The following is a 16,538-nucleotide window of genomic DNA, read 5'->3' as shown; positions in this document are numbered from 1 at the left end:
ACAGGAGTCCAGGCCTTGCACAGGTGGCAGCCCTCCCTGCTGCAATTCACAGGGCCTTGCTGCCCCGTGCCATACAGTTTAGCCTACATCCACCAGCCACTATGGCCTCTCAAGCAGAGTGGGAGTCCAAGAACTGCATGGGCTACTACAGCCGTGAGGGTCCTCCTCACCTTAAGAATCTATTTTGCAATAACAGCTCTAAAGCAGCCTGGGGGAAAGACTGGGCAGGAGCGATTTGTGGAGGGAAGGCTGCCTGAGATGAAATGTGGTTTGCTTTCCATTTCGTATGGACCTCATTTCCAATCCTGGGCAATGGAAAATTACGGACACTCTTAGCCACATGCCCAAAGAAAATAGGCAGCAGGAGGCTGCTACCTACCCCGGCATGTTTCCTCCAGGCCCAATGGAGGTCTTGAACATCAGATTGAAAGACACAGGAGGGGACAGGTCGTTCCCTGTGACTGGAGACTTCACGTTGTAATTCACAAAGAGATCGGCGAGCTCTTGCTGACTGTAGTTGTCCAACTAGCAACAAAGCACAAGTATGGTTCTTTTAAAATTACAAGGCAAGGTTGAAGCAGTGACGGGTCGCCCCCTTCCCATCTATTATTAAACATGAGGTCAGGGACACCCTGGAAGAGATTGTTTTAGGACTGGAACCCAGTATTTTATTTGGGGTGCGGGCTACGGTTTGTAGCAGGGATGGAAGAAAAAGTTTTGAAAAACCTATGGATCCACCTTAACATCAGCTGCAGCCCAGAGCCTTTCAAGGCCTGCACTCTTTTTAGAAGTACAAGCTCTGCAAGGGAGGTTGGGTATGAAGTGGCAGCGGAGTCACAAGGACCTACACAGAACCTACTTCTGAACAGTTCCAATCAAACCAGCCAGGGCAGGAGGGAGACAGAAAAAAGGAACTGCTGGGAGGGAGAAGAAGAAAGTCAACTACAATTTCTGCCGTGTTTTGCCTCCTTCCACAACCCTGTAATTACCTGGTGCACCAGACGCAACACATGCCAAGCATCACACCTTGCATTATAGCACTGCAGAGCAGATCTGCAGCAGAGAAGCTGATTGCAGCAGCAAAGAGGTTCCACAAGGGGACTGCCTACTAGCTCTATCAGCTACAGCAGGGGACAGCACAAAGAGACAAATGTAATAGGGTCAAAGTTCAGTGCAGTACTGTGGAAGAGTTATTGACCAGGACTCTATGACTCCAGATATAGTACTGTGTATTGCACCACAGTGTGTGGCTGTGAAAGCACTTATTCTAAAAGCTATGGGAACGAACGTTAAAAAACAAACAAACTAAATGAAGACAAATCTTTACACACTGCAGCCCAGGAATGTTAGCCTGCAGCACTAACCATTCTAATTGTAAACAAGAGCAACTGCACACTGGGATTCTTATAGAGAAACAATTCCCAAGTGTTTAGAGACATCACTGCAGGTTTTGATCCAGTACAAAAACTATTTAAAAAGCTACCACTAAACCTTACAGATATAATTCTTGTCCCTCGCATCTGGCCCAAATAGCTGAGCCTTGTGTATGAGTGGGGGGCAGGGGGCTCAACAGGGGTGCAATCCTCCTCACTAGGCTGGTCACAGAGAATGTTCTCTAAACAGATCTGCAACCATCTGGCTGCAGAAGCATGCATGAGACCAGTCTCTCTCTGAAGAGCAATAGGTGGTGGATCTGCTTAACCAAAAAACCTCCTGTACATAGAGGCACAGTGAGCCCGATGAGGTAATGAGCACCTTGGGTACAGACATCTGAGCAAGGTCCACAAATCCTGCCCTCGGTTACAAAGTGACGCTATAGCGACTTTGGTACAGACAGGGCCCTCTGAGCGGTTTTCCAATAGAACATTTCCTTTCAGGAAAGCAGCACCTTAATAAGTATATTTAAGAGACCGATGTGCATATAGGGGGATGTGCTTGATTTGGACATTTACGTCTAATGCTACAGCCCTCATGTCTGCTTGAAAAAACGGTGCCCATTGGAAAGTTAACAACAGATGTGGGAAGCGGCATGTGCTTCTTCTCTTAGGGAAATGGGAAAGGATGCCACTCTTGGATGTTTGTACCACACCTCATCTCTGCCACGTCATCTATCAAGTTTTCATTGTCCTGTTCAAGCACTGACCTGCGTTAAAACGTTTTCCATTTCAGTCTTTTTCTCAGCTGTACATTTCTTGTCAGACATCAGCTTCTGCAAGTGAGCTATAAGCATTGGAAGTAGGGAATCAGTTCACATTTGAGCAATATCACTGAACCACTCTAATCCTAAAACTAAATGAATCAAGAGGATTATAAAGCATGAGAATGCATGTACATCCCACTGGACAAAATACAATGGGCCAGATTCTCAGCTCATGTGAATCACCGTAGCTCCACTGAAGTCAGTGGGTTATTCTGATTTACACCAGCTGAGGATGTGGCCCAGTGTTTCCAATTTGTCATTTCTGACATTCTCTAGTTTTCTGTTGAGAGGGGACAGGATAGGGCATGTTGTGTATATTTAGCAAACAGTTCCTGTGTCACTCTTTCCTCCCCCACCCCTTATTTTAAAGGGGCTCTGGGTAAGGGACGGGAGGCGCGAGAGTGAAATCTGTTCCCGTTTCAGAAAGGCTTTTCCTTCTCTCGTGTGTTCATGCACATACATACGAATTCACTGCTATTGGCTTGTACAGCCCTTTTTTTTTTTCTTATTAAGTGTAGCGACCCTCCACAGGGCAAGTTATCAGTGGGGAGCGAACCCAGGACCTCTAGATCCAAAGTACAGATCTCTACCACTTGAGCAAAATGATTTGGTCCACTAGCAGATAGTAACACAGGTGGCTTTCCTCTGTGAATCAGTCATAGAGGGGACATACACACTCTTGGTTAGCATGTTACATAAAGGCAAAGAAAATATTAAGTTGAATATTCTGAGACCATTTCTTAGTGCTAGTATCTATTAGATGCAGAACAATATCACCAGGGGAATGATGGAAGCCCCTATGGCATGAGCCATTTAAAGCTAGACTGCACCTATCCTTCACTTGACCAGGGGATGGACAAGACGCAGCTCTGTTCCATCTCCAATGTCTAGGATTCCATGGTTTGGGTAATACAAATCAATGTAAAGAATCACACTGATTTTTCAACCTGAGAAAATGCCCAGGGTGCATGTTTAAAACCCGCTACGTAGGCTAGATTCTAAGCATATCAGGCTCAACAGAACCCTTGAAATGCCTCTTCCACGAAACAAATGCAGTCCAGCAGCTTTGTCCTGCAACCATCTCTCTAGTAAATTTAACCTGAGATTCGATCAAAAAGCAAGTTTCACTCATCAGAACAATAAGAAAAATAAGACCAAAGCATAGCCTTTATATGCTTTGTTTAGATTTGTTAGATGGAAGGTCAGGCTTGTTATGCAGGAAGCCAGACTAGATAATCCAACAATCCCTTGTGGCTTAATCTATGAATTATTAGAAAATAAAAATGAGATCTTCGTTGTATGGTATTTCTATTAAGTGAAAGTCATTCCACAGCAGAGGTCCCATGCATCACTTTAGACCTTAAGACAATATTTAAATGGGGTGGAGGTCTTGCAAGGGTCACCAACACTGGGGTGACTGTCTCCCTTAGTGAACCATAGACATTAATATGCAAGATACTTACTAGGTCATCTCGTCTATCCTCAATAAGCAGGGCATTCCCCTACGGAGCATAAAGCACACACAAGAAATCTCTCAGGCAGTCCTGGCCTCAGAATGTACCTTTTAAGAGATGATCAGCACGAAAACACTCCCCATTTTTCACATCTTTCACCATGAAGTCAGCAAATTTTTCTACATGGCCAGAGGTCCTGGAACGGAAGACACTACTTTAGAAACACATAGTGTCACTTGACAGCACCAGAGTAGTATGTGAGCCCACAGTGAAGACCGACATTGAAGAAATCTCCTCTAAACCATGCAACCAAAGTGCAGGCTCATTCTTGCTTCAGTTTATGGACCCGTATTTAGTAGTTTCCTCATTTAGAAATTGTCTGTGGCCATAAGGATCCTTGAGAAAGCCTGGATACCCCCTGAATCCATTTTAGGTTAATACGTTGGGCCAGTAAAATAGCACCACATTCTCTTTCGTTTACTGCATAATTACTGGAGCAAGATAAGGATGCATTTGTAGGGGAACTCGATGGGTCAGGTGTCTGGCAGTGGCATGTGGACACTCACTCTTCCGTCATTGGTTTGAGTGTGACCCAAGCTGTTACGAGGTGAAAGTCTTTACTATCCAGTGCCGATTCAGTGAGCCATCTCCATGGTCTCAGCCCAATTCCCAGAAAGCATCTACACCACACCATACAGCCATGAACATACTGAGCATCCTGTCTGGCAGTTTTCGCAGAGGTGCTAGGGATGGGAGAGGTATGGAGACTGAATTACACTCTCACCCTTCGAGGTGTTGCCTCCTGGGCAGGGTTGAGACACACTTCGGGAGCTGTATGAGGCCTATTGCTTTGCTGCTTTCTGTGCTCTACCTGTGCTGTGGATAAACAAAGGACTTCAGTCTCCACGGCTGGTACCATTCATTAGTACTACATTTGTACCATGAATGGATAGTAGTGGTTTCTGCCATGCTTCCACGTGGAGAGGAAGCAATGTCCAGTGGTTAGGGCACTAATCTAGAATTTGGAAGATCTGAGTTCAAGTCCCTGCTCTGCCAGACTTCCTGTGAGACCCTTAGTTTCTGTTCTTCAGTTCCTCCATCTGTAAAATGTGGATAAGAGCATTACCCTAACTCATAGGAGGGTTATGAGGATAAATCCATTACAGATTGCGGGGCTCTCAGCCATTATGAGAATGGGGCCCATATACAAACCTTCGGTAGATATCTACTTGAACAGCAGCTTCCATGAACTACCTAGCTAAGTGCAGCCACCTAGATATTCTGCATTGCTACAGGGTAACAGGGTAGCAAACTGGGTGACCTAGTCTCGTATTCCTCCGGTTATTTTTACATGGGCTTGGGAAGAAATCTAGCACTACCAGAAATGAACACACACTGCAAGAGAGAAGGACCCATATTTACTTCAGAACTGGCTCCGGGGTGAGCATGGTGCAGTCTATCTCTAGAATCTGATCCTCCTGTATAAAGTGTTGCCTCCAAGCTTGGATAATGTTGTTCTTCAAAGCACATCCAACAGGCCCGAAGTCATACAGGCCACTAACACCTACAAGAGAAGTAACATATGGGTCACACAATCTTACACAGCAGTTTGTTTTGATTAAAAAAAAACCAAAAAACTAAACCCCAAAAGCCCACCAACTACAATGTTTCAACTTTTAGGTGTCAGTCCAGGGTTATTTATTGAGCACCCTCTGAGTACGAGCTGCTTCGTAGGAACTAGAGTGAAACAGGCTCTGCCTTCGAAAGTTTACAATGGGAAGGATCGATCCTGAGAAGTACTGGAAGGGCTCAGCACCTACGAGAATTGGGCCCTAGGTGAGAAAGTTAATACAGTTCAGTCTCACAATGCACTGGGTGATCAGCCTGTGGCCAAAACTCAACCAGATTCAGATACACGTTATATAAAACAAACAAACCACACTTCCCCCTCCAGTGGATTATTCCTGGGGAGTGTGTGGAAGAAGCGTATTTGAAGGCGGGAGCTGAATACAGAGAGAAGATGGACGCTTGTATACTCTGCGGGGAAGCTGTACTGTAACAGAATGCATCCTTCAGACACCCACCAGCTTATACTTAACGATGAAAGGAGAGTAGCAAATATGTTCCAATGAAAGAAAAGAGCAGAAAGGCCCAGACTGTTGTCCAGTAAACGCCACACTGAAAATTTACTCTGGAATCTGAGGTCACACAGGAAACACATGCAGCCTGACAGACAGTGCTACTCTAATGCAGTGGCTCTCAACCTTTCCAAACTACTGTACCCCTTTCAGGAGTCTGATTTGTCTTGAGTACCCCAAGTTTCACCACATTAAAAACCTACTTGCTTACAAAATCAGACATAAAACTACAAAAGTGTCACAGCACACTACCACCAGAAAATTGCTGACTTTCTCATTTTTACCATATAATTAAAAATAAAATCAATTGGAATATCAATATTGTACTTACATTTCAGTGTATAGTATATAGAGCAGCATAAACAAGTCATTGTCTGTATGAAATTTTAGTTTGTACTGACTTGGCTAATGCTTTTTATATAGCTTGCTGCAAAACTAGGCAAATATCAAGAGGAGCTGATGTACCCCTTCTGCATACTCTACGCATACCCCTAGTTGAGAACCACTGCTCTAATGGATACTCACATCTGATTATCTGAAAAGGTTGGACTGCCACATTTAGCCACCTGCTCAGTGCAACTCCTTGAAAAGAGTTTCACCGCAGTAACAGGATCGATGGCAGTGGCAGAATCTGGTATTTGAGTGATGTTAACATTAACTTGGCCAGAAAAGTTCAGAGAAAGACGTACGGATATTAGGAAAGAAGGTAGTCACTTGGCTTTTAAAAAAATCCCCAGCCACCCTATTTCCATTAGTTCCCTGGACAGCTTATATTCTCTCTGATCTTCCTACTTACAGTCCAAAAGCACAAGATGGAATTCACGCCCACACATACTTGAAAGAAAAAAAGGTGACTTTCAAGAAGTTTCTAGACTGGGTAAAGCCAACTTTCCAAAAACCCACTGATGTTTCATAGTATTATTATTAAGGCTACGATTTAGTCACAGGTATTTTTAGTAAAAGTCACGGACAGGTCACTGGCAAGAAACAAAAATTCCCGCTGCAGAGGGGGGTGTCAGGAGGCTGCTACTGGGGCCAGTCACAGAATCCAGCTGCCAGGGACTGCCACACCAGCGGCTGCTCTGGCCGCCTAAAGGACCGCCGCTCAGGCTGGCTGCAGAGCTGCTCCAGCAATGGCTGGTGTGGCTGGCCCTTGAGCAGCTGCTTGGGCAGGCCTGGGATCAGCCACACCGGCCACTGCAGAAGTCACGTAAGCTGCGGAAAGTCAGGGAACCCATGACTTCCGTGACCTCTATGACAGACATGGAGCCCTAATTATCATCATCAACAATGTAGCATGTCAGGTGAACATGGCACTTCACAATCATGTAGAGAGACACTCTACCCTAAAGGGATTAGAATTTAAATTGGTTTAAGCGTGTACCTCCATAAATAGCAAAAGCTTGATCATAGAAAAACCTCCGCTTCAAAGTGTCCTCCATTTTAGTTCTGTCCACAATGTCATCCTTGGGCTGCAAAGCCAGCTCCTGTAAAACAGGCAGAGAGAAAATAAATAACGGTTCCAGTTACTGGCAGTAAAATGAATCCTTCCTCAATCACCATTATGGGACAAAATGACCTTTGCTCGAAAGTAGCCTTCACAGGCACCTCCCAGATCGGGATGTTCAAACTGGAAGATATGTGCCTAACTGCTAACGTGAATGTCCAAATGCCAGCTTTAGCCACCAAGTTTGAAAAGTGAGCTCTGTGAGCTTAAACATTTGCACAAGTATTGGGAGGTTCTGGATGCTACCAGGATTATGAAGAGCATCCATGTTGTGACATGTTGAGGAGAAATTTCCTAGCCATCTGTACAGTGGGCAATGACTACTTCTAAAGCACATTTCCTCTGAGACACTTGGGGTTTTGGTATAACATAATATAAGCTGTAGGTATCGGATGTCTAATGGTAGCATTTGACTGAAGACTAGGAATATGTTTTATACCATCCTCTTGTTATCTGAATTCAAATATCAGACAGAGCAAATACAATTGCATGTATTCCATATTACTGTAAAACGATGCTGGTAATAAAAACCAACAGTTTAGACTTGGAACATATGCCTTAGATGTCACTTGCCCCATTAAGTTTTAATACCTATCATCAACACACATTATGACAAAAGATATGCAGAGAGGACACCCACTTTTCATTGAACAAGTGTATAGGAATTTCAGTCTTCCCACTTAATACAGATTCTTACACCAAGCCCATTCGCTGTGACATCTGAGCACCCACCCCATTCATTATTAACAATGGGTTCCCCCCCTCCCCCCCCCAGAAGACATTTTAGCAACTGAATCTATTCCGACAAATGATTTACGGAATTTTTTGTTTCTAAAACAACTAAATAAAGTGGACAAAGGTACTCCGGCAAGGTTAAACTAAAACCTTTTACTCTGAATGTTCTTTGGCTTAGATCACTAACTTAAAGAGGTATGGCCAACATTTTCAAACTTGGGTGCTTGCAGTTAGGTACCTAAAGCCACATTTAAGCATATAAACAAAAGAGGCCTGATTTTCAGGAATGCTAAAGCATCTGCAGCTCCTATTAACTTCAAGCCAATAGGGCTCTACCAAATTCACAGCCATGGAAAGTGCATCACGGACCATGACATCTGGTCTTCTGTGCAACTTTACCCTATACTATACAGATTTTACAAAGACCAGCGTTTCTCAAACTGGGGGTCCCGACCCAAAAGGGAGAGTTGCAAGGTTATTGTAGGGGGTTGTGATATTGCCACCCTTACTTCTGCGCTGCCTTCAGAGCTGGGTGGCCAGAGAGTGGCGGCTGCTGGCCGAGAGCCCAACTCTGAAGGCAGCAGCACAGAAGTAAGGGTGGCAACACCAGACCCTGCCATCCTTACTTCTGCGCTGCTGCTGGCGGCGGCGCTGCCTTCAGAACTGGGCTTCGGGTTAGCAGCCGCTGCTTTCTGGCCACCCAGTTCCGGAAGGCAGAGCCGCCGCCAGCCACAGAGCAGAAGCGTGGCAATACCGCGATCCCCCTACAATAACCTTGCAACCCACCCCCTTTGGGGCCAGGACCCCTACAGTTACAACTCCGTGAAATTTCAGATTTTAATATATGAAATCAAGCAATTTAGGATTTTTAAAATCCTATGACGATGAAATTGCCCAAAATGAACCATAAATTTGGTAGGCCCCTACCAATAAGTAAACTGGATTTACTAAATCTGATAATCTAAGCTGATTAAAAAAACCAAACTGATATCAATTTTAACAAAGAGAGCTGACAGTGCCAAAACACTAGCTTTAAAGTACGCACTGAGGAAGCAGATAAGTACATTCTGTAAGGACTACAGACATCTCAAATCTGCCAGGACTTCTCAGCGGGAAGAATGAGTTTCTGACAAAGAGACGGGGGAAGAGGGAAATGATAGAGGCGTGGCCTGACATCGAATGGCAAAAAATGGTCAGTACTTGAGGAGGGACCCAAAACGATAGGAGAATATAGGCAATTCCAGGCCCTACCACCAATACACACTGGATCACTGTTAGAGATGCAACGCTAAGATGGCTGTGTTGCAGTTACTACGAGGAAGGAGTGGAGACTCTTCTAACTATTGGGCTTCACTCTGTTTTTAAGAAGTGGAGAGGGGAACATGTGATAGCTGCAAGGGGAATGTCTACATCTTTGGGCCCTGCATAAGGGCTCAGTCATCTACTGACTTGAGAAAATGGAAACAGGTTCCAAGGTGGTATCTGAGCCCGGCCTATATCCTCTCAGAGGAGCTCTCGAACACAGATGTGCCCTACACAATTAAGGGTTTGGAAGCCAACAGTGCCCACTTAGAGTAACACCTCTCTTTTATATGCAGCCAATGTGGAAGTCACAGGGCCAGCATGATATTGTCTAGTTGCTCAAATCAGCAGGCATCCACACTGCTGCGTTCCACTCAAGTTGCAACTGATGAACACACACTGCTGGAACCCTTGCCAAACAGGAATGACAATAATCAACACTTGTGCTGAAGAGGACGCTTGCTGGTGTTGCAAGGTCATTCTAGAACAAATATGAATACAGCCCACACAAACTGTGTAACTGACAAACAGGCCACTGCACCAGATCCTCCTACACATGCCTTTCCCATGGAAAAGGAGTGGCTGAAAGGGGTGCCAAGACTCCCAACCTGACTCACTGCCTCTCTAAATGAAGTTTGCCAGGATTACAAGACATAACCAGAGAACAGATTTAAAAAATTAGTCACTGTAATCGAGACTAGCTATGAGCAAATCGTGCGTTTTAAAGCAGGGTTCCACTCTGAAAAGTGACTCAGTCTTACACAGATTGCCTCCGTGTGCATCTCCAGTCATAGCTGCTGACTTAAGAGACAATAACTTCTAAATAATTTAATTAGTTCTTCAAAGCTGGCCAGAGTGAGATTTGATTCCGGTGCTGTAATTATTAGCTGAGTTCCAAGCACAGGAGCAGCCTCCGCTCTCCGTTTATGTACACCACCACTGAAGACAATAAGGTTACACAAATGTATCTAACAACAGAATTTCCCCATTTTTTTTTTTAATCTGGTAAGATACAAGCCAGAAAGTACCCAGAACCTGCTCTTAGATCTCAAGGTGAGTTTGCAGAGTTGGCTAGGGGTGTGTGGGGAAAATGTATTTTAACTCATATATTGAGCAAATTTGATCTGGAAATCAAGACAATAAACCTGGAACCCCACAATGTCATTTTAGAGTCCCTTTTCAGAACAGAACTGTATTTTAAAAACTGACAACTTCAAATTTGGCCTTCAATTTGGGGAAAAAAAATATGGTCACTGGAAATATTTTTAAAAAAAAATGTTTTAAGCTACAGTGAACAGAATTATTTTTAAACAAAAATCTCCCCTGCCAGGTTTGTAACTCAAATATTGTGTAAAGAATCTAAAAGTGAAACAGACATAAAGTGACTTTACAGGGGTTTCATTTTCCTAGCTGACAGAAATACAAAAAGTAAACAAAGAAAGAATAGTGACATGCACAGTGGATTTTAAAAATTCTTTCATTTCTGATAATATAAGCTGTTATCAGCAATGTAGAAGCAAGATATTTGTTTATAACATGTGATTTTTAAGTTGACTGCAAGTTACAAAACAACTCTACTGGCTGGGAAGGAGCCATGGGCACAGCAGTGGAAGGCATCCAAACTGACAACGGTGAATGGCTCTTGAATCTCTGTGCCACAAACAGCAAGGAAGAAAAGAGAAAGCGAGGAAGGCCAAGGAAGAACTGTCCAAAGACAGCAACAGAGGATATTAAATGCGCTGGCATCACCTGGAAAGAAATAGCACAACTAGCCAACGACCATAATCAGTGGAGGAATAATCAGCTGCACAGAAGGAACTAAAGTAAGGAAAGTTATCAAGCTGTCTCAATCACTACCTTTGCCATCTATGCCACTGAACTGACCATTTTATAATTAAAGGTAAGAGATGACATGGTCCCATGCTGATAAAATAACATGAATCCTATGTTAAAAAAGTAGATTGGAACATAGCATCTACTGGTCAAGCCAGTCTAGCATAAATGTAGAGAAAAGTGGGTGAGGGAATACCTTTTATTGACAAACTTCTGTTGGTGAGATAGACAAGCTTTCACCGAACTCCACCTCCTCTTTTAAATGTATGCATTTAAAAAACACCACCACTTGACTGTAGGAATTCAAGTATGCTCATGCAAAACCCTCTAGATCACAGATCTAATTCTCAGACTCACCTTGGCTTCTAGGATCCTCTTCCGAGCCTTGAGCTCTGCTACAGCTCTGTCTACATCCACCTGGGGAGCCTTCTCTTCTTTCAGTTTTCTTACCAGTTCTCCCTGAGGAAGAACGCAAGAGAATCTAAGATGTGAATTCCATTCTGAAAGGCAGGTGTGAGGGACATTCCGCTCGCTCGTAAGGCTGCCCGAGAGTTTCTGTAACCACATGGAAACTGGCCATGGTACTGGAAGTGGGGGAACACTTTGAAACTGGAAAGTGAGCATCAGCCGAGTTTGACAGCAGTAAAGAATCTCAGAACTGTTTCCCACCCACTTGCAGTTATTTTTTCATCTCAGTGTGTGAATACACCCCCTTAAAAAAAAAGTCCATTTGAACAGGCACAAGCACTATTATGGTTATTAGAGTTTCTCTGATGTTCATGGAAAAGAGATCCATGCTTTTTTTCAGAACAGCAGGCTATCAAAGCAGTGTAGGAAATGAACACAACTTTATGAGAGAGCAAAACACAGTAAGGCCTTGGAACCAGACTAATTACCATCATCTTGGAAGAGTTATAGAAAGGTTTCCCTATCCCACATGGTAAGGATTCCCCTCCCCCAGGACCCATGAAATGTGACAGGCAAACAATCATGTGGAATTATTAACCCCTACATACTCTATAATATGGTTCTATAAACTTTTTTGGACTATGTCAACACTTCAGAGCGTATTTAGCATAGGCCCCTAGCGCAGACGCTGCTGACACCAACAAAAGGGAGTTTTTCTGCCAGTGTAGGACCACCTTCTCCCTGAACAACATTTGCTATGTTGACAGAAGCACTCTTCTGTTGCCAATAGCTGCATCTACGCAGGGAGTTTTGTTGGCATAGCTACGTGGATCAGGGGTGTGATTTTTTCACACCCCTGACCAACACAGCTGCATCAATATAAATTGTAAGTAGTGGCTGTAGATAACTTAATTCTGCTTCTTGCCTGCGTTGACTTTAAGTAAATGAACAGTCTTTCCCTCCGTCCCTCAAAAGGGAATTATCTAGCCAAAAAAAACCTGTTTATCTTGAATTACTAAGGGAGAAATGTTGGGAGGCAAGGAACAAGAGAAAAGAGACAGCTACAGATGTGAAGTACATTCAAAAATCAATAACTTCCCTAGTTTAGTGCTCCCAGTTTAGCATCTTTCCTGTACCTACTCTTCTTTAATTTAAAAAATATGTGAACCCAATTTTTATTTTTTCTACACTGTTAGCTTTGTTTACAATCTGTTTCTCCTGCATGATGCTCAGCCCTAGTGAAATCACTGCACACAGGCAATGAGACAGGAAACACAGGCTGCAGCTAGGATTTCATGTTTCAGGTTGGGGAAAGAGGGGGCTGACTTTATAATGGGAGAGAACTGACAGTAAGCGAATTAAATAAAGAGGGAACAAAAAATGTGACAAGCTGGGCTAATAAACTTTACATGTCCGCTACTGTAACACAGTGGATAAAGAAAGTTGGCAACTGCACTTGTCTGCTTCCTTCCTGTTAACCAGTGTAATCAAAATGTGAAAATTTCACTCCAGGGCTGCTGGGTTGAACGGCAATTCCAGGCTAACGTGGCAGAGGGAGGGATCTGAACGAGAAAAAAAAAAGTAGTAAACCAAACCCCGCTTTGTTGAGTTAGGGGGTCTGCAAGGAAAGAAAGTCAAGACAAAGGGTCCAGGGAACTACTTCAGGCTCAGAATAGTTCATCACACTGCTTTGCATTCAGCACCAAAAAAGTGGCATGCAGTGGCTCTTTGTTCTGTATGACAAGGAAAAAGACTTGGACACACAGGGCAGGAAAAAAATGAAGAAAACAATTATGCTTGCTGACTGGACACAATTTAATTAAAGACATGAGCCCAGCCCAGAGGAGGAGGAGCACACAGCACTATTTGATGTGGCAGATTTTGCTGCAGCTTTGTCCCAAACAACAACTAAGCAGAGAGGGATCCACCCCTGGATCACAAAAGCTTATTGCATCAGGCACTGCTGCAGGAAGAAACACCGGCTTGGTCACATGGGGACACTCTCTCTCTAGGTCAAGGCTCCCTCAGGTTTAATTAAATTGCATCTACCCTCCGTTTGGATTGGACAAGAGCCTCTATCTTCCTTATTCTATTTCTAGTGCAAAGACACATTAAACACCCTCCTTTTATAATTACCATGCATGTCACACCGTGGAAGGCTGCACCTGCATCACTCACCCCCACCCCAAACCTCTCTCTTACACCCCACATTTCTGTCCCAGTCCCAAGAGCATGGGGAAAGGGACATCCATATATCTCTGTTTTAAAGGCAGGTGGCAACTCCCAAATTGCTGGCATGGAAAAAAAGTGAGTCAGCTGGGTTTAGCTATTATAATTGTAATTACTCGGAGATTCCCCACCAAGGCATTCGGTTTGCTGTACAATGACTCAAACAAAAACTCACTGAAGTAGTTCTGTAAGTAAAAAAAACAAAGCCACAGATCCACTTACATAACGGAAATATGTAAGGGGCAAACACACACATAGATCCAGCAACATACAGGCAGTACACGCACATGTGGAACTAGCTACGCTAAGACGGCATGAAGGGCGACCCATACACATAGAGATCTAGATCTAGCTATGAGAAGGTGTGGAGAAGCCACAAGCTGTAAGAGGTATACGCAGAAATAGAGATGAGAAGGGTGCACAGATATAGATCAAGCTACGTAAGGAGAAGGGGAATACACAGATCCCTCTAGATGACAGAGAAAACACAGACATCAATCAGCTAGGACAGGGATAGAAGGGCACAATCATACAGTTCCAGCTTTATAACAGGAGATATATGCACCTATATGCCCAGCTATAATACGGAGAAGAAACAGAGCAAGGTATTCTTATTTAAAAGGGAACCATGAAGCCCCACCGTTACATTGGGGACACACACATATATACAACAAAGACCCTATACAGATCTAGCTCTCTAAATTGGGAGGGGGGAAACGCCACAGAGACCCAGCTCAATGGAATGGAAGGGGAGACAACCCATAGAACAGGGGGAAGTGAGCCTGTATAGACCAACTCTATACAGGGAGAGACACCATGCCGCCCTATGGGGGAAAAGACACCGTATATACCTAGCTCATATGGACACAGTTCCATAGGGCAGAGAGAACTATAGAGACCAACTCTATAGGGGAGTCACCTCATAAAGACCCAGTTTCATAGGTAAAGGGGAAGCTTTAGAGCCCAAGGAGACACCCCCCATAAGGGCCTCATTGCAGAGGGGATGCTTTAGAGCCCAAGGACACACACACCCCACACGGACCCGGTTCTATAGGGCAGAGGGAAAGCTATAGGGCCCAGCTCTACAGGGGAGACACCCCCCCCCCACACGGACCCAGTCCCACAGGGGATGCGATAGAGCCCAGCTCCGTGGGGGGGACACCCCCCCACACACACACACGGACCCAGTCCCATAGGGGATGCGATAGAGCCCAGCTCCGTCCCCCCTCCCCCCACGGACCCAGTCCCATAGGGGATGCGATAGAGCCCAGCTCCGTGGGGGGGACACCCCCCACACACGGACCCAGTCCCATAGGGGATGCGATAGAGCCCAGCTCCGCCCCCCCCCACACGGACCCAGTCCCATAGGGGATGCGATAGAGCCCAGCTCCGTGCGGGGGACACCCCCCCCACACGGACCCAGTCCCATAGGGGATGCGATAGAGCCCAGCTCCGTCCCCCCCCCCACGGACCCAGTCCCATAGGGGATGCGATAGAGCCCAGCTCCGTCCCCCCCCACACGGACCCAGTCCCATAGGGGATGCGATAGAGCCCAGCTCCGTGGGGGGGACACCCCCCCACACGGACCCAGTCCCATAGGGGATGCGATAGAGCCCAGCTCCGTGGGGGGGACACCCCCCCCACACGGACCCAGTCCCATAGGGGATGCGATAGAGCCCAGCTCCGTCCCCCCCCACACGGACCCAGTCCCATAGGGGATGCGATAGAGCCCAGCTCCGTCCCCCCCCACACGGACCCAGTCCCATAGGGGATGCGATAGAGCCCAGCTCCGTCCCCCCCCACACGGACCCAGTCCCATAGGGGATGCGATAGAGCCCAGCTCCGTCCCCCGCCACACGGACCCAGTCCCATAGGGGATGCGATAGAGCCCAGCTCCGTCCCCCCCCACACGGACCCAGTCCCATAGGGGATGCGATAGAGCCCAGCTCCGTCCCCCCCCACACGGACCCAGACCCATAGGGGATGCGATAGAGCCCAGCTCCGTCCCCCCCCACACGGACCCAGACCCATAGGGGATGCGATAGAGCCCAGCTCCGTCCCCCCCACACGGACCCAGTCCCATAGGGGATGCGATAGAGCCCAGCTCCGTGGGGGGGGGAGGCACCCCCCATACGGCCCCGCCGGGGGTGGGGGGGGAGCGGCCGCCCCGGGGGAGCCCGCAGCCCGACCCCCGGCGGCCCGTCTCGGCGGGCGAGGGCAGCCCGGTACCTGCAGCCGCACCGCCTGGCGGAGCGGGTGGAGCAGCGCCTCGGCGGCGGGTCGGTCCATGCCGGCGCTGGCCGGGCGGGGCGGGGCGCGGGGCGCTGCCGGCGGCCGGGCGGAGCGGAGCGGGGCGGCCGGCGGGCGCAGCAGCGGCAGCAGCGCGGGGAGGAGGCGGCGGCGGCAGGGCGGCGGCAGCAGCAGCAGCGGCGGCAGCAGGGCGCTAAGGGGCGGCATGGAGCGGCGCGCGCCTCGGCCCGCCCCGGCGCATGATGAAATCCCGGCCGCCAGGCGCACGCAGCCCCCGCCGCCGCGCCGCACTTTCCGCACGGCCGCCAGCCCGCCGCGCCGCGCCGCAGATTCGCCAGGGGCCGCCGCGGGGTGAGCCCCGGAGAGAGACCCGAGCCTGGGGGTGTCGGTGCCCCCCCCCAGGATCCGAGCCTGGGGGCGTCGGTTCTCCCCCCAGGATCCGAGCCTGGGCGTGTCGGTGCCCCCCCCGGATCCGAGCTTGG

At 47.0% G+C, this 16,538-nt stretch overlaps 1 protein-coding gene across 1 annotated transcript in view; it reads right to left on the bottom strand.

Moving 5' to 3' along the window:
• Positions 1-16,278, bottom strand: part of GARS1 (glycyl-tRNA synthetase 1) — a 35,551-nt gene extending 19,273 nt beyond the window's left edge. The window contains exons 1-7 of the mRNA XM_084620957.1: positions 16,036-16,278; positions 11,527-11,628; positions 7,177-7,279; positions 5,077-5,218; positions 3,762-3,850; positions 2,144-2,220; positions 380-525 (exon numbers count right to left, since the gene is read on the bottom strand). Of these exons, the coding sequence (XP_084477083.1) occupies positions 380-525; positions 2,144-2,220; positions 3,762-3,850; positions 5,077-5,218; positions 7,177-7,279; positions 11,527-11,628; positions 16,036-16,263 (887 nt within the window). The 5' untranslated portion in view covers positions 16,264-16,278. The remainder of the gene's footprint in view (positions 1-379; positions 526-2,143; positions 2,221-3,761; positions 3,851-5,076; positions 5,219-7,176; positions 7,280-11,526; positions 11,629-16,035) is intronic.
• Between the last annotated feature and the right edge of the window lie 260 nt (positions 16,279-16,538).

The sequence above is a fragment of the Lepidochelys olivacea genome (assembly GCF_965140295.1).
Source record: "Lepidochelys olivacea isolate rLepOli2 genome assembly, chromosome: 2".
NCBI lineage: Eukaryota > Metazoa > Chordata > Testudines > Cheloniidae > Lepidochelys > Lepidochelys olivacea.
Note: the sequence above shows the minus strand (reverse complement) of the source record. Positions and strands in the feature narration are given on the sequence as shown.